This window comes from Tachypleus tridentatus, chromosome 13 (genome assembly GCF_004210375.1).
Source record: "Tachypleus tridentatus isolate NWPU-2018 chromosome 13, ASM421037v1, whole genome shotgun sequence".
Classification (NCBI taxonomy): domain Eukaryota; kingdom Metazoa; phylum Arthropoda; class Merostomata; order Xiphosura; family Limulidae; genus Tachypleus; species Tachypleus tridentatus.
In genome coordinates, this window is record NC_134837.1 from 89,516,322 (window position 1) to 89,544,310 (window position 27,989).

Consider the following 27,989-nt stretch of genomic DNA (forward strand, 5'->3'; position numbering starts at 1 on the left):
TCGCTACAGGTCCAGGCTTAAAACCGAGATTGAAGGAAAGACATACTAAAGATATATATTTTTTGCAAGAGAAAAATGGAAGAATCTTCCATTGTGAATCGAGACACTTCGCACTTTAAACAAAAGTTGTATAAAAATATAACTAAAATTACTTCCAAACAACATTTATTGTTTCACTTTTTTTACTTCTTAAATCTCGTATGAGTAATCTTTTAAAACACGAAATAAATACTCCTTCTAAATTCAAACTTAAAAAAAACAGTCAGTTTATCTCTCAACACATTGTTGGTCTGGAAGCTTGCGTTTCATGCATATATATAAATTACGTTTGATTTGTTTTGAATTTTGTGCAAAGCTACTCGAGAGCTACTTGCACTAGCCGTCCCTAATTTAGCAGTGTAACACTACAGGGAATGCAGCTAGTCATTACCACCAGACGAAAATTCTTGGGTTACTCTTATAACATTATAATGCCCCCGCGGCTGAAAGGTCGAACATGTTTTGTGTGACGGGAATTCGAACCCGCTACCCGCAGATTACTAGTCGAGTGCCTTAACCACCTAGCCTATGAAATAGATAGATAAAGGATGCTGATATTCAGTGTTATTTGTTAATATAATTATTTCGAGAGGTAATTGTAGAATGCGGATAAGTTTATTGTACATGGAACAAATATTATATAAAAGTTTTAAAATATTAATATTCAGTTTTAATACAAATAATACTACTACGACAACCTAAAACCAAAAATAATCTGACCAAAACCTGATTGGTCAATATAATGTTTTGTCTGGTAGAAAACTCAATTCGTTTTTCTTTCTGTCCACTTATATTATACACTAGCATTATATTCTAGCAAATGCACTCTGCTTCATTCAGGTTATTAGGTTGATATATTATAGCTGGCTACATCAGTGTGTGTATTCTGAACCCATTTTAGCATAAAAACAACCCATTCACTTTACGGGATATGGTCTGTTTACAAAGGCAGCTTTCCTTCTGACTTGCCCTCTAATTTCAAATTTAAATAATAAAAACAAGTAATGAAAAACAAACTTTTTTAATTAACGGAAAATCTAAATTAGAAAACAACAAATAGTTTTTACATTTTTGTAGCTTATACAATACATTTAATACTTTCAGCACAAAACCTCTTAAGAACAATAAAAGATTATACATTTACTGCTAAGCAACATTATATAAAAGCCATTTTTGGAGCGTATTGCTACCAAAATGCACTAGCTTTTCTTTATATTCGAAGTTGTTATATAAGGAAACATTTCAATATGTTTTCTCGCTAGATTGCTTCATTTAAAAGATGCGCACGCGCGCATATGCGTGTCTGTTTGTGATTTACATCTATAATTTGTAATATAGGAAATAACTTCTTTTTTATGTGGTTTCTCACTACCTTGTTTCATTAAAAAGTCGTGCACGCACGTGGATAAGGTAAGTAATAATGCCGAGGTGCAAACCCGCACGGGCAATTTAGTATGGGTGCAAAATTTTAGGTTTCTAGAATTTTACCTCTTGAAGCTGTGGCGGTCTCACACAAACATACACTTGCGCGCCCGCACACACGTGCGTGTCTGTCTTTCTGTGATTTCTATTTGTAATATAACGTGGACTAGCTTGTTTCGTTAAAATATACTCATACACATTGATAAGATAAGCAATAATACCCGAGAGCACAGCGACAGAGCCCACTTAGTACTGGTCCAAACGTTCTAAGTTCTATCCTTTTGGAGCTATGACGATCATACACATGTCGTCACTCCTATCAATTATTACAGATTGACGTCTGTATTTTATCATTTTCTCGAAACTTGTATTGACGGTAGAATGTTTTTACTTTACCCTTAATGCGTTAAACACCGTAATATCCAGCTGTAAATGGTTGTCAAATATGAAATTAATTTCATCATTATCTATTTCACTCTTGTATTCTGAACTTTCTTCATGACTTTTAAACACGTAAGACACAGAAAGTTTACCTGGTATGAAGGTAATTTTTATTATATGTTATTCCTGTGTCCAGAGGCATCTCTTGCCTTTGGTAATTAAATTTGATAATTTTAGTGAATCGGTAAATAAAATTTCTTCTTTACAAAATAAAAAAAATCATCACACATTTTAAAGTACATTTTTGTACTTATAATGACAGCGATTTTATTACGAGAAAGTTCTAATCACCAAACCTTAGAAGAGTAAGACGAAATGAACAAATGTGAAAAATATCACTCTGGCATGTAAATCCCCAATAACCTTTCAGGCTCAGCATGGCCAAGTGGTTAAGGCACTCAACTAGTAATCTGAGGGTCGCGAGTTCGAATTCCCGTCACACCAAACATATCCGCCCTTTAAGCCGTGGTGACGTTATAATGTTACGGTCAATCCTACTATTCGTTGGTAAAAGAGTAGTCCAAGAGTTGGCGGTGGGTGGTGATAACTAGCTGCATTTCATCTAGTCTTATGTTGCAAAATTAGGGACGGCTAGCGCAGATAACCCTCGTGTAGCTTTGCTCGAAATTTAAACAATAACCTTTCACACGTTTCCGCTTCGCCAGGTGAATGGGCGTTGACTGCTATAATTACGAACATACTGAACTATGAGTTCTGCAATTTAATTCATGTATACAGAGAATTAACAGTAGGTTTGTATAAACGATTCATAAAATAAAAATAGAAATACTTCAACAGCCTGTAATATATTGTAGGTTTGTTAAAAACATATCACCGGAAGTACTGCTTTACTGTTTACTGCTAATAAAAGAGCCCATTTTAAAATGTCAGAAGTAACATTTTAAGCTCTATTCATGAAAAAAAATAAAAATATAAAACGAATAAATAGATAAATAAATAAAAATAAAATATCACTAGCCAAAATAATTTGATTGAATTTCTTAGAATTCTTATAACTTATGACTGAACGTAAAGAAGAATGTATAATAACAACAGTGTTGATGTGAAATCCAAGTAAAACGAGCCTGTGTTTGCAATGACACGAACTTGTAATCTTTTGTTACAGAGTTAACAATTTGGTAACGTTGGTCATTTCTTTCTTTCCTTTTTTTTTTCCAAAATCCTCATAAATCATATCTTGCATGATGACTGTGTGCTCATTTTGTTTTGCCTTTCCTGAGTTAACGGTTAAAAACATGACCACAAAATAGAGATACCCTTTTTCTTTTTTAATGCCTGCAATTTCGGCTTTCGCATCTTTTAATGGTTAAGTGTCAACAGTTTCCATAATTACAATGCAAATAATACGTTATAGAAAACATTGCAATAAAACAATAAAGCCCCCGTGGAATAGCAGTATATATGCGGACTTACAACACTAGAAACCGCGTTTCGATACCTGTGGTAAGCAGAGCGCAGGTAGCCCATTTTGGAAAATTTGTGCCTTAACTTCAAACAAATAGGAGAAGAAATAACTTAGAAAATACTCATATAAAATATACTGAGAAATTAGGTAAAATTAAAGATTAAAACGAAACTTTAAAATTCTATAGCAATATACATAATACATATTAATTAACAAAGAAGTTTATTAAACTATGTTATAATGATTTTGAAACCTCAGTATATCGTCACAGTTCATCTTAAAAACACACGGTAGTTTCCATTGTAAAAGCCCTTCTCCATAAATATTCTAAATGTTCAAGGACAATGGTACCTCAGCACCTGTTTCAACAGTCAAATCGCGACTTTACGTCGCATGAAATAGCATGATATTCGTTTTATCCTCCAGTTTCTTTAGATATGCAGTGGTTGAGCCGGAAATATGACTGGAAACCTTATCTGTAGGTCTCGTCTCCAAGCGGAGATTCTACTTGATTATATTACTTGGTGTTTGTTGTCTATGTCACGTAAGGTGACTCTTACCACTGACTTCTGTGTTCGTGGATTGTCCTTCTGTTAGAAGACGTCGCACTTTGTATACTAATTGTTTCTAGCTCTCTAAGTTGACTTATTTTATTTTGTTTTCCAGTGCCATTATCTAAAAGGGATATCTCTGTCTTCGAAATTCGAATACCTTAATTTAACACTTTTAACGATGTGAAAGAATGAATAATTTACGCGGAAAATAGCTATTACACACCCTTCGAAAAAAAAACAATTTCAGTACGTACGCAACGCCAGACATTGTTAAAATGTGGCCGTAATACGTGCCATTCTATCAAAACATTAAATCCGCTGTTTTTGTCATGCGACTTGCTGATTTGGATGTTCAAAAACATTTTGATATAATTTACTCAGCCCTTTATATGGTGTACTCACAAGTAGAATCATTCTGGTAATGTACCTTTAAAGTATAGTAAACTGATAATACGTTTTCCAGAAAGATCAAAATCAAGAGGTGTGACTAAATTGCAAAAGCCCACAACGTTCGAGTCCAACTACAATATCCATCATCCCTGACAGTAGTGCTTCTACATATTAGTTGTGAAATATTAATATAGTCCATTATACTTAATAATATATTTGTTGTAATACAATTGTATCAGTTTAATGCTTATTATTAATTTAATATTATTTCTGTTCTTGATATAACTGTATTACAACAAATATATTAATAAGTATAATGAATTATATTAATCATTGAGAATTAATATTAACACTTTCTGAACTACTGAGTTATATTTGCTTCAGCACGTGTATTTTGTGTTGGACTGCTGCCATATAGCAGAGGAAACAACCTCAATATCCTTTTTTACTTCATTTTGATATATCTTGACTAAAACCTCTTTAAAATATATTTTAATACGAATCAATAACATCTTATCACAGCAATTAGCTACTTTCTTTCAAAGCTGGACGATTAAAACTTTGATTTTAAGATGTTCTTAGATGTATAATTTTGCCTTACAATGTTTTCATAAACAACTGCTGGGATACATGTAACCCAAGAACAATACTTTTTGGGATATGTTTGCCATATATACAAGTTTCAGAGGCCGAGCGTAGGAATTTTTTTTTTTAAATAGTGAAAGAATTCCATGTGTGGTCTATATCGTAAAACAGAAACTACATAAATACGGACACAAAAGTAGTACTAAAAGGGTTAAGGAGCATATGCTGAAACAGGCGCTCGTATTAAAATAAACGTATAACGTTAATTCCCTTAAAACTTTAAACACAAACTTTATATATTTCTAGTGCATGATGCTAGGAAAACGCGTAGGTTCAAAACTCAGTTAAAAACAAAATACAAAACTCTGTAACTCGAGTGCTTTTGAAAGATGGACATTTTTTTCATCACAGAAAAACTGTTTGCTCTTGAGTAAAATATTCGTCTTTAGTAATACTAGACAATACTATCCTTATTCATTTGCTATAGATCTATAAAATACACTGTAAAATGCTGCACACACATATAATTCAGTCGCAGATACTCCTGAAAGTCTTTTCTTTGTCTTTAGTTACAAATTTTGATTGATACCAATTTTCTGGCTGGAAGACACCACCATCCTGTGAATCATCGAAATACTTTAAGTCTGTGTGAAAACTCGTTACTGCTGACGTACGTGTCAGTGAAAGTGACTTTTACTTTTTGTTTGTCAATGTTATTGTACATGTGTATAATGTATTGAATTTCACAAAGCTGAAAGGGGGGTCACTTCTCTGTTCTATTCAGGTGTGACACTGTCCTTGGCCCAAATAAGTAATACTATTCTATTAAGCACACCTTTAATTTTGCCCTAATAGGTAACTGATGAAATTTGTTTCCATTATCATTTATTAAGTTAAATCTATGACTTATTTTTTAGAACTAACTACTCAAGGTGATCTTAAGTTGGTTTATAGGATTCAGTTCTGAGCTCTAGATAGATTTTTGTATACGGCATAAACATTGTTTTTGAACATGACTCGTATGTACTTTGTAGTGGAGGTCATTATTCTGATGGAATAACACATTATCCTTTTGTCCAGCAAAACTCTGCTATGGCTGCTGGAATCAACGAAAAGTTGGTATTCATGAACATATAGTCACACAAATCAAAGAGATAATATCACCTCACCGGTTAATGTGTAGAAGGTATCTCACACCAGATTCCTATCACTGTACCTTAGGTTCACACTGTGTTTCATCTGCCTATGATGTACTGTTATAATTTTAAAACAGATCGAATCCACTTTCATCACTTCACGAAAATTCTTTGTTTCAATGCTAGTTATTTCTGTTAGTGACGTAAGGCTATATCTTGTAGTTTCTAGATTTCATGCAAAGCTACACGAGGGCTATCTGCGCTAGCTGTCTCTAATTTAGCAGTGTAAGACTAGGGGGAAGACAGCTAGTCATCATCACCCACTGCTAACTCTTGAGCTACTTTTTACCAACGAATAGTGGGATTGACCGTCACACTATAACGCCCCACGGCTGAAAGGGCGAGCATGTTTGATGTGACGGGAATTCAAACCCATGACCCTCACATTACGAGTCGAGTGGCCTAAATTGACCTGCCCATGCCGGGCCTAGTTATTTGTATTTCAATTGTGTTTAAAATATCCATTCAAATTTTGTCCTTTCACATGTAACCAACCTGGATGAAATTACTCTACTGAGAATTAGTTGCAAAAATGAACCATTTCAAGAGCATGATAAGTGAAAGATTCTTAAACATGTCAGCGCTTTCTTCTGACCTGAACACGTTTCATAGGCTGTACTATTAAAATCTTATACCGTCGATAAGAAAACTCACGACCAAGAACATTGACAGTTTCGTTTATCGATTTTTAATAATAATAATAATATATATATTTATATTTATTTATGAAATTCAATCTGTTGGCGACTCTTTTGATGTCATAAAATCATACTCGTTTACAAACACTACTAATATACCGGTCTGCATCTGTGTTTTTATTTAACGAGCTCTTTCAGAAACGGCCTGGTATGGCCAGGTGGTTAAGACGCTCGACTCATAAACTGAGGGTCGCGGGTTTGAATCCCCGTCACATGAAACATACTCGCCTTTTCAGTCTTGGGGACATTATAATGTGGCAGTCAATCCCACTATTCGTTGGTAAAAGAGTAGCTCAAGAGTTAGCGGTGGGTGGTGATGTCTAGCTGCTTTCCCTCTAGTCTTACACTGCTAAATTAGGGACGGCTAGCGCATATAGCCCTCGAGTAGCTTTGCGCGAAATTCAAACCAACACTTCAGAAACAAAGGGTGAAGGATACTTGTTGTAGAGCTGTGTACAATTAAGATTTTATTTTATATTTTAGACTATAGTTTAAAGTTGTTCACAATTCTATCAAAATTATATACATATTATTTGCGTTATCTATTTACTTACAACGATAGAAACTAAATTTCGATATTTCTGGTTAGCAGAATACAAATAGCCCATTGTATAGCTCTGTGCTTAATTACATACAAGTTTTTATCTATTTTGAGCAAATCAATGAACTCAGAGACTTCTCAGTTTGTAAGGTTGTCGTCTCACGAAACGTCACTTGAAAATCATTGGGAAATTTTGAGTAAGATTTTAAAACTTTTCATTATTTTTGGACGAAACTTAAAAGCATATATGCTATAAAAAATGAAAGATTGGTAGGTGGTCAGAAATAAAAAAAAATCATGATACCAATGCTTACACGTGCACAGTAATTTTATTTGTATATTGTTCAAAACCTGCTCAACATGTTGTCCACCGTTGAGTATATTTAAAGATCAACACTGATTTATGTGTCAGTAGAATGATTATTTTCGTAGTTGTAAAGAGTGCCATTGTTCAATACTCTAAATGTACGCCTACATTTACTGGAGTACGAGGACTGTTAAAAAAATACGCGGACTGACGTCATAAAACAAAATATACTTTATTTAGAAGTTACAGGTTTGGGACCCCTTCAAAGTACTCTCCTCCCCAACGCACACACTTATCCCAACGGTGTTTCCACTTGTTGAAACAGTCCTGGTACGCTTCTTTTGTAATGTCCTCCAGTTCCTTCGTCGCATTTGCCTTAATCTCGGGAATCGTCTCAAATCTTCTTCCTTTCAAGGGTCTTTTGAGTTTGGAGAACAAGAAAAAATCGTAAGGAGCAAGGTCAGGTGAGTAGGGGGGTGGGGAAGAACAGTGATCGAGTGTTTGGCCAAAAACTCACGAGTTCTGAGGCACAAATTTCGCAGCAACGCGGTGCATCTTCAATTTTTCGGTCAAAATCTCGTAACAAGATTCAACTGATATCCCACACTCTTCAGCAAGCTCCTGGACAGTCAGACGTCGATCTGTCCACACTAGGGTGTTGATTCTGTCGACGTGTGGGTCGTCAGTTGACGTGAAAGGACGTCCAGGACGCTCATCATCTTCAATGGACTGTAGACCATCCTTAAAACGTTCATGTCACTTGAAACATGCCGTACGCTTCATAGCAACATCACCGTAAGCCGTGTTAAGCATAGCAAAAGTTTCAGTCGCAGATTTTCCAAGTTTAACACAAAATTTCACAGCAAGTCGTTGCTCCTTCAGGTCATTCATTCTGAAATCCGCCAAACGAAAAAATCGCATTTCACTTAAAACCGCGTAGCTAATACACAAATGAAGATATCTGCAATCGGGAAATGGCGTCGTAATCAGCTGATCTGTGCAAACCTAGCGACACCAAGCGGATTCCCCTGAAACCAACTGAAGCCGCGCAATTCAAAGAGTCCGCGTATTTTTTGAACAGACCTCGTACATTTACAACTACAAAAATAATCATTCTACTGACACATAAATCAGTGTTGATCTTTAAATACATTCGTCGTAAAGGGGGTTTTATTCCATAGCAGTTTGTTTAGTGAATTACACTGCTTTTTTGACTGTTATTAGGAATATATCAATAATTATACTAGACAAACAGGTATGCTTATTTTCATTTTGTATGAAAGACCTCTTCTACTTCATTATATATCTTATAAAGCAAATTGAGAAGCTCTGGCTTATTTTGTACCTGTGTAAATATAAGGTTAAAGAAGCTACAGCAGTAGATCAACTTTGAAACTTGTTCTCTATCTTGACCACAGAGTCCTCTTGTACTCACGTGCTTAGGCTTAAAAAAAATAAAGTAATACCTGTTGTGAAACATGCCCAGAACAAATATTATATACGTGTGTGTGAAAGTTGTAAAATGGATATTGCACTTTTTGTGATCAATCTTGAACCACCATTACAATTCTAGAAGTATGAAAATAGAATGCTATTCAATACAGCTTTGTAGAATAATTCCTTATTAATGCCGTAATGGTTAGTTTTGTGTATGTGTATTACAATATGTTTTTTTTTTTTTTAGTTTTAACCATAGCTTTATAAAATAATGATAAGATTGCTGCTTTTGTTTTTTCGGTCGACTCATAAATATCATTAGGTTAAAGCAGCTAATCATCGAAAGAGCCTCCGTAATGAATTCGTTTTTGTTATTTTAATGATAACTGAAAAAAAAGATAATGTATAAGGAAAACATCAGAAATTTTAATCTTATGTAATATACTACTTGACATACCAGTTCTACACATGGGAAGATACAAGCTCCCCAGGAAGTGACATGTGGCAGATTAAAACGATACCCCTTTCAATGCACGCGAAGTGGCCTAAGGGTGCTTTCGAAATTTGGCAGAGATAAAAAGAATATCACGTGGATCAGGTCCAAAGTCCATCTTCAGTGTCACTCAGCAAATGACCCTATAGGTATACGCTAGTTTTTTTTAAGAACAGTCAAAAACTGTAGGCATAAAAGGCGGATATATAGAGACAGACACTGACCACGGGGAGTAAGATGGGGGAGGGTCAGACATGAACAATGACATGTCCTATGTCACTCTTTGATAATTCCTAAGGCTACATGCTAGGTTGGTTGGTCATCGGTCTAGCGTTTTCTAGTTATAAACAGACCTACACGTACACATTCGGAATTTAGACAATTAATTTTCTGTAGAACACTTTTAATCCTTATCTTCATATAGAGAACTGGAACGAGAGTATTTTTTCTGTAGATATTATATGTCAATATACTATCTCTGAGCACTTGATTACTTCTCAGTGGGTTTTTGATATCAGTTAAAACCGAGTACGTTATTATGTATTTTTTTAATAGCAGCTTCAAGGTTTAGCCAAATTAATAACAGCAAAGAAAAAAGGTTTTAAAAATGTAATAAACCATGTATATGTTACACTAGCGTCATCTGTTGAATAATTTGTACATATTCATTGGCACGTAAAATGACAAAAGCGAAAGTTAGTTTATTTCTTTACTGAAATTCTCTTTACGATTTGGTAAATATGTACACGTAAATATTATTAACAATAGTAAAAATAAGAGTATAGTAAAGGACAGAATTAAGTTATTAATATTAAATATTATGGAAATTTAATCATTTTTGCACATAAACATTACATTGCGTTATTAAGGGATAAAACAAAATGAATTTTGATTATTGATAAGCAAAATAAAAATTCAAAAACTGTGTTTAGTTCACAACCTGTATCTTATAGATTATATTTAAATGTATGAGTTCATAAACCACACTTTTTTTATCTAAAATTGTTAATAGATGGCGATAGGTGTTGCAGAGCAAAATAACAGGTATTTACTATTATAGTCTGAACGTAAAAAGCAGGCGAAATATTAGAAAACCAATATATCTAAATACTGTTGTAAAATCAAATTAACTGCAGCTGTTTTAAGAGGAATATATAAAAATAACAACAAGAAACTGCAGTGAATTTGTTTTTATAACAGTTGTTTATTCGCTTTTCTTTTGCAAACTTGTAATAAAGACAGTTGATTCTTGTTCTCAATACACTGTGTTTACCGAGGGGAATCGAACCCCAGATTTTATTGTTGTAAGTCCGTAAATTTATCGCTGACCCCTCAAATGGAGTCGTCGATTCTGTAATAGGACATACCTAATATAATGTATCATTCATATAAGATCTGATTCAACTCCGCTAAGTGGAACGGGTTTTATAACAGGCGATGACGCGTACCTAATAACACATTCCAGTTACGATCCTCAATTCCATAAGAAGTATAGAATCTAAACGTGTTTTCCTGTTTGTTTGTTTTTAGTTTATTTTTGTTGTTTGTAAAATTGCAAACCCTTAACCGTTTTCACAATATAAAGACTTGAGTAACAGAGGAAAGTTATTTGGAGAGATAAACATTGTGTTTGTGTTAATATATGCCACTGAATCTATAGTGTTTGTTGTTTATTTCTGTGTCCTTTTTGATGTAATTATGGATGCACTTGTACAATGAATTAAAAATACTCATGTCGCACTTGGTCTCAGCTATTAATAACCTTAGCCTAGTACGCGTCGAAAAGAAACGTGATCAAATATGATATGCAATATCATTCATAAACTTGTATGTCATATGGACGTAAGTACTCACATTCGAACAACACTCTAAATGCCCTTCTTCCTGGAGGCTTAGTGGTAAATTTTCGGGCTTACTCACTTTGAGCACAGCACACACAGCCCATTTTGTAACAAACAAATAAAATTATTTTATCCCTTATTAAGACTTAATTAATTTTGAAAATTAAATATGAATAGTAATTTTTAGTACTCTTTGCGCTGCAAGTCTGTAACTTATCCCTGTTCCATCGGAAAAGGACCTTGTATGGTCAGGGTGATTAAGGCGCTTGACTCATAGGGGACGGGTTGCAGGATCGAATATGCTCCCCTCTTCAGCTCTAAAGGCGTTGTAGGGACACTTAGTGCAGGCAGCCCTTAAGGAGCTTCACGCAAAATTCAACATGCAAATCTACCATGCTGTACACCGCTGGTCCAGCGCCAAGTCTACAGATTTACAACGCTAAAATTAAGGGTTTGATTCTCCTCGGTGAACTCCATAGATAGCTAATGTGGTTTTGCTATAAGAAAAATACACACACACACACCTACCACCCTGAAGAAATGTAAGATACAATAACTTAACAATTGGAAGAAGTGTTTTACATTTAATCGAAAATTTTATTCCTAATAACTTTAGGCAAAATATTTATAAAAAATACATATAAATTCAAGTTACGCAAACATCTCACAGAAAATGGTAAAAATACATTTTAATATTAATTTAAAAAATAAATCATATTGAAACCCATTTCAAATTTTGTTATATATTTGTAAACTAATATTACCTATGTCTCGGCTGGATGGATCTGTAAGGTATAAAATATAAGAGAGCATCAGTAATAACGAACATAGTTATAAATTAAAATAGGAAATAAGTCATCATTCGTTAATGTTTGTTTTAGAGATAAGCGTGTGTGTGTGTTTTTTAATAACAAAGCCACGTGGGTCTATCTGTTGTGTCTACCGAGAATCAAATCCCTAATTTTAGCGTTATAAATCCGTAAACTTACCGCTGTACCAGCGGGGAATGAGAGCTAACCCTTATTGGGCTATTTGTTGAATCGAGGGTGGGGTTTTAGCTTTGTAACTTCGTAAACTTCCTGCTATCCCACCGGCTGACATCATCAGAAGACACACCTGTGAACAAGCATAAGAGATAAGTCACAAACGAATATACCTATATATTCCCGTAAGCTATATAAGGAATAAGTGACAAGTTGATATCTAACAACAACGGCATTGGATATAGTAAATGTAGTGTGGGGGACAATATCATAAAATATTCTACTCTGCTTTCAAGTAAAATAAAAAGTGCCGATTGCCAACTTAACTGACTGGATAATATCATATGTAATAGTCCTATATTCACCATTATACATCTATATATGTCTGTATGTATAATTTAAAATTTATGGTTTAAACGCTAACAGTTGGCGTTCTATTAGAAACTAATAGGTCTAAAAATGTTATCAAAATCACATTAGCACCTCTGATTTGAGCAGCAATAGACAAACTAAAAGTCATGTGAAAAAAACCTTTTTATAACATTGCTTATTTCGTTAATAAATTTTGTCGAAAAAATTTGGTATCTTCGAATTCCTTTATGTTATTTGTGTCCTCTTTATAATTTTTATTTTATACTTATCAGTTTATCGAAGGTGCCACTGCAGAGATATAGAATTTTGAAAATATTTTCGCCTATTTACTTTGTGAGTTAGCTTATATTTACTTGAAGTAAATGACTAAGAAATTTCAGTCATCATTGCCTGAGATGTATATGTTATAAACTGACGTACGGAGGTACAGCTTAATACTGTTGTTCGTTCGCTACAGTCATTACTCTGTAAACCTCGGAAGCTATAACTTTGATAAACTCTTATTAATCAGGAAATTACAGATATTCGACCAAAAATGCGTATGGATTTCAAGCATTACAAATCGTTTAACTTCAGCGAATTAACTTCGAATTCAGTATTTGTACGAGAACAGTAGATACTTTAGTAAGAAAAAATACTCACGTGTGAAGGGATAGGTAGATTACCCACCCGTTAAGTGAACTGTACCTATATCATCTCGAAAGTAATTCGCTCATCACGAATCGTCGATAAAATATTCATTTCAAACCAGATATAAGACTCAGTATTGTTTGAAAGTTTGTAAAACTTTTGCATAGAAATCATCATTTGTAATAAGCGTTATTATAAATTGTATTGTTGTTTGTATATTAAAATAAAATTGTGTTAAGAAAGAAAATCGCGTATTTGTGTTGTGTCTGTCTTGCTAGTAAATATCATAAATGTGATATATATCGACATTCAATTAACTTTTACGTTAAAATTAAAATTTCTGAATATTTGAAATCGTAATACGTATCATAACAAATCGGAGACTCGCCCGGGTTAAGTTATAATTCGTAACAAGTAGTAGTAATGATATAGTATATACATGTGTTCTCATAGATGTGTGCCTGAGACTTGTCAGAGCCGTTAAGGGGATTTCAACTAATATTATCATGATAGCCATGCGTTTCGAGATTGCTGAGCTTTTTAACTTGCAAAAACACGCCTCGTAGTTTGAATGTTTGAGTGCGTTATGAAAGTGACATTTAAATCTCACATTTAGGTCATACAAAAGGCATATAAGAGTTGGCGGTGGGTGCAATCTTCCGTCTAGTCTAATACTTCAATATTAGAAACAAATGTATACTAGCTTAGAACGAAATCTTACCCTGTGTGTGTGACAATTTCAACGAAAAGCTATGGAATCATTTCTGAGACCAGCTTTCATCTACTTGTGTCCCCCAGCGGCACAGTGGAATGTCTGCTAGAATACGGCAGAGCACAGATAGCCCATTGTGTTACTTTGTGTTTAATTTCAAAACAAACAAAAACAAGCTCATCGACCTACCATATTATATGTTGAATAAATGCAATAATATTAATTCATATATTGAGGAATATATTGTATATGTAATAGTGTGTGTGTTTTCTTATAGCAAAGCCACATCGGGCTATCTGCTGAGCCCACCGAGAGGAATCGAACCCCTGATTTTAGCGTGGTAAATCCGGAGACATATCACTGTACTAGCGGGGGGCGTATATGTAATAGACTATGCAGCTGAGTTTTTTTTTATTTTTAACTATAGGCAATTATAAAATTGTTAATGCACTAGTAGAGTCATTAAAAATAGTCACTGGGAAATTAAGGTGTAAGAGGTGCTAAAGTGCAAAGGTGACTGACTAAATAAACATACATATATATGCATAATTTTTAAATGTTTATTATCTGCCGTATCCACTAGTAGATACGTGATGAAAGCGGTAAATCGTATTATTATTTTTATTTTTATTTAATGTTAGCCGCAGTCCTTGTTAACGAAATCTTAAACCGATCATAATAACACACAAATAATATTTAGTATGCACAAATGTTAGGACTTCCCCTTCTCTGGATGCGCTCTACTTCAAAAGAAGATAATAATCTTAAACAAGTAAACGTTTCTCTTGGACTTAAAGACCTCCACATCAGAGCTGATGCCCGTAACAACATACGGCTTCAGTACATTTTGGGATTTCCCGTTAGTGAACTTGACATTTCTCTCTACCTCGCCCATGTTGTTAAGAAAGGTAAAGCCTGAAAGCATGTTTATGTATGTCTTATTACTGTTTAAAAGCTATTGCACTAAAAACTTATATTAGTGTTATGAACAATGAACAAAAGGTTTTAATTGACTGATTGTTAGGAATTAAGCACAAAGCTACACAATGGGCTATCTGTGCTCTGCCCACCACAGGTATCGAAACCCGGTTTTTAGCGATGCGAGTCCACAGACATAACGTCGTGCTACTGGAGGGGGGTCATAAACGAAAGAAAATGGACAAAGGTGAGTTTCGGCCGTCGAGTTATTAAATCACTGACGCCGAAAATAAATAGAGTAGCTTTAATTTCAATTTCAATACATTAAATGAACTAGAATAAAGAGCAGAGACCAAAATTATAAAATGTTTTGTAATTGAAAACAGTAAACGAATATCGAAGTTTGTCTGTTTAAAAGTTAAGCACATAGCTACACAATGTAGTATTTGTTCTTGCTCACCCCGGCCATCGAAACCCGGATTCTGGTGTTGTAAATCTGCAGACATATCGCTGTACCTACCAATAAAGGAGTTCCACACTGGTACAGCGGTAAGTCTATGGATTTACAACGCTAAAATAAGTTGGGCGATTCCCCTCAGTGGACTCAGCAGATAGCCCGATGTGGCTTTGCTCTAAAAAAACACATACACCAATGAAGGGGGGGAGCAAACATTAAAATAAACTTTTTATCCTGAAAAATACGTATGAATTATTGGTTTTTTTTTCTTCAAGGAACTTGTTTTATGGTTCGTAATATGGCTTTAGAGTTCTAAAGAAACGATTTTCCAATTTTACAGAAATAAATTACATTTCTTAAAGAGGAAGTTACTGACTATTATAACTCACAAATATATATATATACACACACACATTAATATTGTGATTTCAATTATATAATGTATATAAAATTTATTCGCTAAAAGTAACATGCTCCGATTCGAGCTGGAAAAATTGTTATAATTGTTACAGCAGAATAGGGGCTAGTCTTTAAAAGCTAATAGAATACGTATATTCCAAGGAACTAGTTGTGTAAGCTGGAAAGATTACACAAAATAAAATTATTTTCCAAAATGAGTTCTTTAGTTACATGTTAATGTGGACAAACCTAAATAAAACACAATGTATTTTAATTTCACAATATTCATTATTATAGTGAGATACGGCATTGCTTCTAATTAGAGTTTCAGTTAGAAGAAGTGGTAATTTAAACAAAAAAGCAAAACAGTTTTAAAGTGGGACTGAGAGAAAAATTAGTAGTAACATCTAATTCATAAATAGATAAAAGTTTGTTGTAAAACGTTCTGAAACTATGTGAATACTCAAGATCAATGGGCAGACAATATGTTTCATATGCGAATTTGAAGTGAACGAAAATTATTTCATGAAGTTAAGTGGTTTTAATTTACATTTTGGTTGCCTACAGTGAGCGAATGTTGTCAGCATTAACGTTAATCTATAGTTTACTCTATGTCAGAGTTACGTTCTAGAGTTGTAATTATTTTGTTTTGGTGGGAAGTAGTTTCAGACGTTAAAAACAGGAATTCAAGATGACTAACTCGACAGATGGCTATTTTAATGATCTAACCATTATCGATGACATTATAGTACCCTTGCTTTAACTGATCCACTGCATTAACAAATGTATTTGCGTAACACGTATCCGAGAGAGTAATGAGTCGTCCTTGGTTATGTAAAATGCTAAAGGATAACATTAAAATTTACAGAACACAACTAAGAGAAAGAGTGGGTGTCGAGTTACTACTAAGATCCGGTTTTAGCAATTTATTCTCACACTGTCGTAATGGCATGATTATAAGAAAAGTGTGTATTATGCAATCACACATTTATTATGCAGCGATGACGTTTTATTTATTTATTTTTTACAGCAAGAAAGGTTGGGTAAAATACTTGATTAAATAAAATAACGTCTTTATGAAAAAGAGTGAACTTTGACAAGTCTTTTTTTTAGTTCTACTTGCTGATAGAGTGTTAACTATTAAATTTCTCCACTCTAATTTATTAGAGAGGAATTTCTAATTTATTAGAAAACAAAAACCAAAGAAAATTTACAATACAAGTTTCCGATCTCAGTTTGTTTTGACGAAATCGAACAAAGAGTTCCAGATACATTTCATTTTACGTTTTTACCATGTCGGCTTCTATTGACAATTAAATAAATGAATATCGCTTAAATTCTGTATATTTTCATTCTGTCAACTGAATGAAGTAATTGAAAAATAATTACATACAAAAGAGCCACTCTAATCACAAGACTGTGAATAGTGATCAGAACAAGTCATATTCTGAGAAATATTCTAACTACACCTACAAAATAAACGTTTTAGTTCATGTACCTTTTTGAAATTTCACATTAATTTCAAAAGTGACAATTATTAACTTAGCACTGTGTTTTACATTAACGTGAGAAGCAGTAGTTCTTTCTAAACTTAACGATTCTACGCGTTTCCATGTGACGGGCCACTAGCTAGTTACATAACAACAAAAAAGAGTATAGACTTTGAAGGTCACACATCCAAAACCTTTTCTCTTATTGTATAGAACTTAAGAATACGTAAAAACACTTGACTTTCCTTACGGGAAAATGTTTTTTTTTAATTTCGCAGAAAGCTACTTGAGGGCTATCTGTGCTAACCGTCCCTAATTTAGTAGTGTAAGACTAGAGGGAAGGCATACCACCCACCGGCAACTCTTGGGCTACTCTTTTACCAACGAATAGTGGGATTGACCGTAACATAATAACGCCCCCACGGCTGGGAAGGCGACCATGTTTGGCACGACGGGGATGCGAACCCGCGACCCTCATATTACGAGTTGCACGTCTTAACACGCTTGGCCAAGCCGGGCCACAGCTCCAAGAGAAAAGAACCAACTAACCTGTACACACATACCAAGTGGATCCTGATATGTGCACCTGGACGTTACTTATCTCATGTATTTGCGTGCACATTTTTTTTAATGAAGCAAACTAGCGAAAAACCACATGGAAAAAATGTGGTTCCTTATATAACAACTTCTAATATATATATAAAAGCCAGTTTTTTTGGTAAACATGCATTCTAACAGTGGCTTTTATGTCATGTTGCTTAGCAACAAAAGTATGTAAAGTGTACTTTTATTCTAAAATATGTTCAGAATAAACACACACTATCCAACTAGTAACAGAGCGAAACCGGGTACCTTTGCTAGTTAGTAAGTGATTATAATACCTGGCCCGGCACGGCGAAGCGTATTTAGGCGTGCGACTCGTAATCTGAGGGTCGCGGGTTCGCATCCCCATCGCGCCAAACATGCTCGCCCTTTCAGCCGTGGGGCGTTATAATGTTACGGTCAATCCCACTATTTGTTGGTAAAAGAGTAGCCCAAGAGATGGCGGTGGGTGATGATGACAAGCTGCCTTCCCTCTAGTCTTACACTGTTAAATTAGGGACGGCTAACTCAGATAACCTCGTGTAGCTTTGTGCGAAATTTAATACAAACCGTCAGACATTATTGTAAGCTTACTTAATTTTCTTCCTTGAACTAAACTCTTTGTTCTCCAAAGCGCTTTTAGAACAGATCTTAACGCACTTTTTGTTTTAAAAAAAACAAACAAGTTAGTCCCAAGAATTAATATTTCTTCTTCTGTAGTTAGCGTTCCGGGCTCTGAATTTGAAGTTCAATGGTTCCTGTCCCGTTACCACCAAGGAATAAAAGTGCACTTAGCGCTTCTTGGTCGTGGGTGCGCGAATTTACCTAAAAAGAGAGAAGAACATGTACTTAGTTGTACAATATAAAACTTTCAACGCTTTTCTATAGTTGCTTGTTCCGCGACAGTTAATTTACAAGTTTGTCGGTAACAACGGACTGGAGATTAACTGGATCTTTTGAAAGTCTGAAAACTTATGAGTAAAAGCAAATATTAATATGTCAACCAAGAAATATCTTCTAAATGTTAGACTATAAAAATAGTACTGGAACTTGAATTTTAACAAGTAAAAATAATTTTTTTTAATTCCACTAAACGTGATTTAAACCATGTTAAACTCTCATTTTCTATTAATAATACTGATAGACCAATTGGTAATTTTAAATTTGGAATTCGAACATCTAACCTGAACAGAAGCGATACTTTAGCTTAATGATCAGGTTAGAGTTTTTTAAAGTTAGCGTATTAGAAACTCATATTTAGTGGAATAAAAATACATATTTAGCAATACTTAATTTTGAACTAACGAATATACAGATGAGAGCTAGCCAGCAGCACTCTGATTGACTGTGACTTTTGTAATGCTAGCACAACTAAAAGGGCAGAAATTGTTCAGAGTATCATGACTCGAACATTGATCCTTTGCAAAGTGTAAGAAACGCTAACTACTAGGACATGTCCAGGTTTGCATGATTTCAAGTTGGCCTTTCTCAAGCTAGATTTGGTATTTTCAATGATATGAGTTATAAGTTACTTATGAAACAAGGAAATAATCTAAAGTTGTCGTTGTTGTTTTTGGATTAAACACAAAGCTACACAATGGGCTATCAGTGTTCTGCCCACCACAAGTATAGAAACCCGGTTTTTAGCGTTGTAAGTCCACAGACATACCGCTGAGCCACTGGGGGGCAAATGAGCTTAATAAATTATGCGAGTAAAATATTAATAATTTAATAGAAATGCAATAAATAAAACTTCCTGTGTTGTTGTGTGCAAAGTTAGAAAAATCGAACGTCTCTGGTAGTTTGAGTAATTCAAAAGTACCTTACTAACAGAAGCTAGTCGTGAGAGGTTTCAGGCTCGATATATGGAACAAAACATGTTAAAATAAGTATTATTAACTCCATTAACAGCATAATTTGGGTTAATCGAACATTGATATAACTGTAAGTTAGCCCCTAGGATAGATTATACTTCTAGAAAAACGAATACTCTAATTTAGAAATTGTAAATAAAAACAATCACTTCCAAAACCGATAAATAAAAGAAGCAAATAGAATCCAGATGTGGAATTATAATAAGAGACGGTGGGCTAGCTCCTTGTGAAATAATAATATTCAACTTCCACAGAAAAGACATATACTTAGTTCGTTGATGATCTATATATACATATTATATACTTTGTATTTCTTTATACCAGTCATCTATCTTTTGTAGTGTGTAATCTATGTTATTGACATTCATTGACAATCTTTGCTATACCATGTATTTTACTTATGTATTTGTTCTTCTTTGTTTTTGACATCTGGAACTTAAAATGCTAGTTTCTGTTTTGTAATTTTTACCTAATTTGATATGTTCGTAATATATTTTATAATTTTCATGCCTGTTACATTATAGAGTCTGTGGACTTTGCATCAGTTCATTGTTTAACTTACACTGATGTGATCCTTTTGCGCTGTGTGTCAGTAATTTATTTAAATACCATTTTACCTGAAGATTTTCTTTGAATTTTAGTTATTTTATCTCATTCATTTTAGATTTTAATAAAACAAACTTTTAGATCTTAGCATCATAACCTCGAAGACAGGGAAAACTAACTACACAGGAACGTTTTTGATATATAAAACATTTGCCTCAAAAACAATAGAGCATTAATCTTACACACATTGTATCCAGATTTATTCTTAAACAGCTCTATAGTTGTTTAATTCGTTTACAATGTTAGAATTTGATATTGTAAGATGCACTGATTAAAGATAAGGTAAGAATACTAACTGTTATAACAGGATAAACTGCAAGAAATGTTGTATACAATTTTATCTGAATTTCAAGCTCTGGATGAGTATTAAAAAAGAAGACCACAGACAGTGTAAAAATAAAAATAAAGTGAAGAGCTATCTGTGCATAGCCGCCCTTAGTTTTGAACCAGAGAAAAAAAAAAGCTATTTAACAATATACATCTGCCATCTCTTACGTTTATCTTGTTTGATCGAAAGGTCACAGCCTGGCATGGTCTAATGGTTACAATGTGCGAGTTCGAATCTTGTTACCGAACAAGACTACCCTTTCAGCTGTAGGGCTTTATTATGTGAGGTCAATCTAACGTTTCGTTGACAAAAGTGCAGACGAAGAGCTGACGGTAGGTGGTATTTACTAGCTGCCTTCCCTGTAGTTTCTATCTTCTATATTAAGGACGGCCAGTGCAAGTAGCTTTGCATTGACGTTCAACAAACAGCTTGTAGAGGCTAGTCGCTGGTTAACGTTCTACCTGGAGAAAATCATTACCACGTGATAAGCAATGATTGAACCTATAGTAGATAAAAACTGAAAATACATTATAATAACAATTTGGTATTTTAGAAAGAAAATATATACCATGATGAGAATAAATTTAGTCATTATTTCAAATTAAGGGTGAAACTGATTTTTCCATTCATTTTAAAATTTAACGCGTGTTTCAAGATTTTGTACTTTTCTTATGCATTAAAGGTTATTATAAAATGATTTTATAGTACTCAGGCTACAATATGTATTCTTTAAAAATCTAAATCCAATGTCAGGAGCAAAAATAACTAGTTTCTACAAAAGACAATATTATAATATGATTTTTCCTTTGAAATAGAGTCGTGAAAGATAGAATCCACCACATAACATAAAATAAAGTTCTTAAACGTTAGTAAGTTTTGGCACACCACGCTGTTTCCACCATTCTACTAAGTCAATTTCAGAACAAAATATTAGCCATTTCTTAAAAAAACACCCAAAACATGAAATATTTATTTCGTATTCTTTTAGTAATAAATACTGATTACATTTTAACATTATTTTACACCAGTTTTATTGCTCTGTTATGTTCTTACACTTTAAATAGAAAATACTATTTAGTAAATGAGTTATATAAAAATAGCAGAAAGCATGGACGAAAGATCTTGTTTTATACTTTGTTTTCGAAAATACTACCGTTACTTTAAGTGTTGTAGTGGTAATGGACAATTGTCAATACCATCTGTGAGGAAAGGCTAATTTTACTAATCTGGTGTGAAAAAAAAAGAAACGCTATCAGTATCCGGTGTTATAAAACTTATTCTGCAGCTTCTAACGTGTTTTCAAGGTTATTCGTTATGTTTGTTTGATCTTAAAGCTAAGACAACATTTGTTGCACAATGAAGCTTCCCTCTGGCAAGGGCGAATGTGTCATAATGGTGAGTGCCTTGGGCTGTAATCGAAAGGTCAGAGTTCGAAGTTTAACGATATCTTCTTATTGTGTCTTACTGTAAAACAATTTATATACTTTCAACACGAAAATATTAACTTATTATTATTTTCAATTTGAATTACATGATATTCGATAATTTTAGGTCCTTTTTATGAGGGTCTTAACACTTTTCTTTTTTGCAGTATTTTTTGTGTAAATAAAGTGTTCTAAACATTGACATTATTTGTGTTAGAAAAGTAAAATTATGATAACTTAATTGTAAAGTAACCATATATAAACACAATGATTCAGCCCTGATGCTGCTTCTTTAAAGCAAGACGTAGTTTGTCTTTCTTTGACAATGAGTAATTTTTCATGTTGAATTCGCAGGTTCGCAGTCAGGCATTTCTTAAGTGTCCATGTTACAACTGGAAAATGTAGAAAAAAATATTCTCCTATAAGTATGAATTGAACAGTTCTTGAAAATATGTGTACTAAACACATTGTGCCACCACAAGTATAGCACTCGGGCTTCGTTCTGTTATATTTTTCCACCATGATGAAGATGAGTACTGTTATTTATCTGTGATCTACTTTACCAGATTATATTGTATCTAGAATGAAAAGGTAAAATAGCAAAAAACTCTAAATAGGTAAGAAAGTCTTTACTGAGGACTCGGTTACACATCATTTGAAAAAAATAAATATTATTATTTCAGATCTAATTAACTAATCCATAAATCCATAGCTCCTAACTTTATAAGTGTTCCAAACACTTAAAATATGCATTAAAATAATTGTTTAAAACAACAGTTTTTATTTTAATTTAAATTTATACTGGACTTTTATCAGCAAACTTGCTTTACTATTTAAACAAACAACAACAAGGAACTGGTTAAACAATAAATGATTTAGACTAATCTATCTAATATTTAGAGGTGAGTCTTAATGTGAAGAAAAATCACACCAATCTTTCCATATCGTATGTTTATTTTTACTCAATAATATATATTTTCAATGATTATACTATATATATAAATCTATAGTAAACTTCCCCAAATTAATGTGTTCTTCTTTACATCTCAATAGTAAATCCAGTGATATCAGACAAAAATTAATAGTTATTTTGTTTCGGACTACTTTTACAAATAATAAACATAAGATTTTATTACAATGTGACATTATACTAAGAAGTTTTAAAAAGTTCAATACGAAGTTGAATTAAAATGATTATCTCCTTTATCCTATTTGTGAACTTCTTTACATGTATCTCATCATTTCGACAATTATCTATTTGTATAAATAGACCACTAATTATCATTCACAGATTTAGCTTTATAGCTCACCAGCCACCTAAAACTACCACCACATGCACTGTTTGAATATTAGTTATACAGTTAAAAAGATGCACACGTGTCATGTAATCTCACTTTGAAAGACTTTTTCTTGCAAGAAAATGATTGATTTCTGACTAACACATTTTAAACCCACCATACCCTAATCATCTGCATAGGATGGGAACTAAATATGACAGAAAAAGCATTGCGCATTTTATGTATTCCCTTCTGAAACAAAATTAAACTAAAGGAGAAAATATAAAGGAGTTCATGCAATTTCATGTTCAGTGGTTTTTTTTTTTTTTTTTATTGAATAATTATTGTATAATTTACTATTATACCCTTTCAGTTATTTATAATAACAGATGTCTTGGCTGCTGCGTACAACAATATAACAAAATGACATAATTTGAGTATCTGCGCTGGATATATGCATAAATGAGATCACGTGCTTGAGAAAAAGAAACAACTAATTTTATTATAGCTCTCCAAATAAACATATTCAAAAATATACTGATACCCTGTTTTGGGGGTATGATCAAATGATTTTATATACTCAAAAATTTGTAATTATTATCTTAAAAATAAACAAGCGTACAGGGTAACGCGTGATTACGGCGACATGTTATTTTTGGTATTTTTATATGTGAAAATGTAAATGGACAATCAGCGAACAACAATTTTTCAAAACATAAATGTTTACTAATTAATCAAAATAAAGGCTTAAGTTATGCCTACAATTTTTGTTTTTGTGTTATTGCTTCTAAATAACTTTTTTCTGCTAGCGACTTTCTACTTTTAACACCCCACTATTGTTTATTTCCTTGGTTTGGTGGAAAAATATAAAACAAACTCAACATATTATATATATTTGGAGCGTCCTATCCATCATTCATCATTCAGAAATCGCTACATGATTGAGTAACGTACATATCAGGAGTAATTTGTCCCAAAACACCGGTGATATCAAATTGGACACTTAAGAAATTCTACCCGTAGTAGCACATTTATAGAAAGAAATGCAAATTCAAAACATTTCAATAAATGTAAAACGGGGGTACGAATTTCCATTACACCAAACATGCTAGCCTTTTCAGCTGTGGGGGATGGGTTAATAATGTCACGGTTAATCCCACTATTCGTTGGTAAAAGAGTAGCCCAAGAGTTGGCGGTGGGTGGTGATAACTAGTTGTCTTCTCTCTAGTCTTACATTGAAAAGTTAGCGATGGCTAGTGCAGATAACCCTCGTGTAGCTTTGCGCGAAATTCAAAATAAACAAACCGATATCAATTCAATAAAGATCGAATTTTTTGTTGTGACATCTCTCTTTTTTTTTCTAGTTTTATGTCATATGAATGCTAGAGATATTTTTATAGCATGGATATCTCTTTCTCGAAATAAATATATGTGTTATACGTTTTTAGTTGGAAGTACTTGGACTCGTCTCCGGCAGCTGAATACATGAATAATTTGTTTGCATTATATATATTCTGTCTATATATTGGGTGATGTTTAAAAGGACTAAAGTACTGTTCATTTCCTGTTATGAATATAAAGTATGTTATTGTCTGCTCTGTAAAAATGAATGAAGCCATCATCTTGTTATAAAATTCTTTGTTCATCTTACATAAAAGTTAATGGTGATTTTAAATTATTTCGAACTCGCTATATATGATAAATAGACAAGCCCAGCTAATTGAAGATGTTTTCTCTCTACTCTTTGGATATTTCTTCACTTGTTTATAGCTTCAGAAATAGAAGAGGTCTTCAGATGTATTTGGAATGCTACCATTACATTTAACTAAAAGTAAAATAAAAAAATGTAGCAGTTCATCATTACAACTGTAGCCCATCACGACTATATACATTCGAACAACATACAATGTTTGCTGTGCGTTCTTGCCTCCTAGGAATGCATGTGTAAAAACAACAAGAAACTTAAGTTTTTGTCTCTTTGCTTTACCGACAAAGTGTCATCGTTTTATAATTAGAGGAAGTTACGAATACACTGAGGAATATGAAGTCGTATATCATGCAGTGATTAGATGCCGAATGGTGTATGATAAAATCACCTTTTCTCTGTGCAGTCTTGCACGGCTTTCTATTTACTTGCAACAGACTTTTAGATTTATGATGTCTTACAGGTTTACGCCTTGAGCTATTCTTTATTTTACTATCAGTTTCTGACTCATGTATGATAAATGGATGTTGCAAGTAAAATACCACAATCTAATTACGCATTTTTGCATAATATACTTTAGCAATCTGAAGTAATAATTGCGCTTTACAACCATTTTTATGGTATGCATGATTTTTTATCAGTTTAAATTATTAACATATTTTACTCGTTCGATGCAAGTCGTTTTTAGCCTCTAATTTCAACAAATACATTCTCAATTAAACAAATTGTTTTGCATTATTACAACTACATATGTTGCAAATTTTGAATATAGGTATTTCCATTTGAAATCACAACAGATAAATATTTTCTTTTACTTCCTTGTTTCTGTTAGTGGCATTAAACATGTAAATTTACCTTTACGTAAAAATATTGTTCTAGTTGCTGTTATTATATTGTGTATATAACTTGAATTAAAGTAATGTATTTTCTACATCTTTAATAGATATAATACGTGTCTGTGGAACATGATAATCTAGCACAGAGAGGATAGACGCTTTTGCTCGTTAGTGATATGTAACAAGTTGACTTTCTCTGAATCGAAATATTTTGGACTTTCTAAAATAAGTTTTAATAAGAAGATTTAATTAAGAGAACTAAACTTTTCATTATCATTTTCAACTCATACATACGTCTAAGAAAACTCTCATTTCTGTTCAAATTGTCATCTTCTAGCTTTCTTGGGGAAAACATACATAGATGAAAATCTAGCAAGTGTATCAGTAATTTATTTGCAAATAAATAAGTAAATTGAGAGAAATAATATTTTGATTTCTGATGTAAATGTTTTTAAGTTTGTTTGAACGCTTACAAATGCTACTTATAAAAGACAAATATAACAATAGCAAGATTATAACTTAATGATATTAAATTTTTGATTACATTCACATATGTTGTGCCTAGAACCTGTAATAAATTTACTATCATATATTTATTTTAATATCGATGTTTGAACATTAAATTTAGAAATGTGCTTAAATATATTGTTAAATCTGTATTCCAAAATTACCATGTATTCACTAAAATTGTGGAATACTCTCGAGTGTAAGAATCAATAATACATGTGTGTTCGTAAATACTAGTATATCGTTTATATTGTTGTGTCGGCTAAAATTTTTAGGAGTTCTCCTTACGCCTAAAAATATAACCAATGTACCATGTTAAGAGACAATATGTTTTATTGGTATACTATAATCCTGAGAAGCTATAACAGAGCTTAACGCCTATTAACTGGGAACCTCAGACGTTTGACCAAGAACATTTGCAAATTTCAAACAAATATAATTTCAGCGCATTCACATCAGACATTAGTATTTTTATGAAGACATTATATAACTCCAGCGGTGAATTTCATCTAGATCAACTCAAAATTAATTCTTCATTTCTTTTTCAAAAAAGTTATTTCATTTAGCAGTTTCTGAATACATTCTCGGGATTTTCATGACAATGTCACAGCATATAACCTTCAGTGGTGGTTGAAATACCGTACTCTCCCTTTATTATACAGGCCCGGCATGGTCAGTTAGAGCGCTCGATTCGTAATCTGAGGCTGGCGGACTCGAGTTATCACTACATGAAACATGATCGCCCTTTTAGACGTGTTGGTAAAAGAGTAGCCTATGAGTTGGCGTTGGGTGGTGATGACTAGCTGTCTTTCCTCTTGTCGTAGACTGCTAAATGAGGGACGGCTAGCGCAGATATTCTTCGTGTAGAAATCCGAAATCCCCGATCGTTAAGGTATATATGACAGTTCGTAGGATTATGGAAACATTATGTACACATATATAATTTTATTTTTTGTTTTATCTGGATGTATCAGCAGATGAAATGTCGAACTTAAAGAATATATGTTTCTGTGATTGTTTATCCTGATACTGATTGAGTTCTTCTGGCAAACAAGTTCGGGAACACATTCACATCAATGATTTACTTTGTTTGTACAGCTCAATAGCGAAGCTATATAAATTACTTCTTGGCGTTCATTACTTCTTGTGGTTCAGTCTTTGTTTGCTTCATGAACACTGCTTCTACACTTTTACAACAATATGCGGCGAAACAATGTGCATTCTATTTGATGAAATTTTATTTTCTCCTATTTTGGTTTTATAAATGGGCAAACTAAGATAATAACACTTATTAATCTGTCATAGAATTGCATAATTTAAATGGTAAAACCACAAAAAGTCAAAACCCATTACCTGCTGCAAATGTCTTTATCTCTTTCTTTTTCGTTGCTTACTTATACTTGCCAGTATTCACTTTTCAAGGTCATAATTGATTCAAACTAAGTGTAACAGCTTACTACATCAAAGATACAGTCTGTTTGTTCTTTAATTTTGCGCAAAACTACACGAGAGCTATCTA

At 33.2% G+C, this 27,989-nt stretch overlaps 1 protein-coding gene across 2 annotated transcripts in view; it reads left to right on the forward strand.

Annotated features, from left to right (window-relative positions):
* The first annotated feature begins 14,703 nt into the window (after positions 1–14,703).
* The window catches only part of LOC143236871 (uncharacterized), a 55,228-nt gene continuing 41,942 nt past the window's right edge, over positions 14,704–27,989 (forward strand). Inside the window, exons 1-2 of one of the 2 annotated variants that reach the window (XM_076475514.1) lie at positions 14,704–14,975; positions 15,143–15,232. In XM_076475514.1, the coding sequence (XP_076331629.1) occupies positions 14,777–14,975; positions 15,143–15,232 (289 nt within the window). In that variant the 5' untranslated portion in view covers positions 14,704–14,776. The remainder of the gene's footprint in view (positions 14,976–15,142; positions 15,233–27,989) is intronic. The other variant, XM_076475515.1, reaches the window with a different exon arrangement.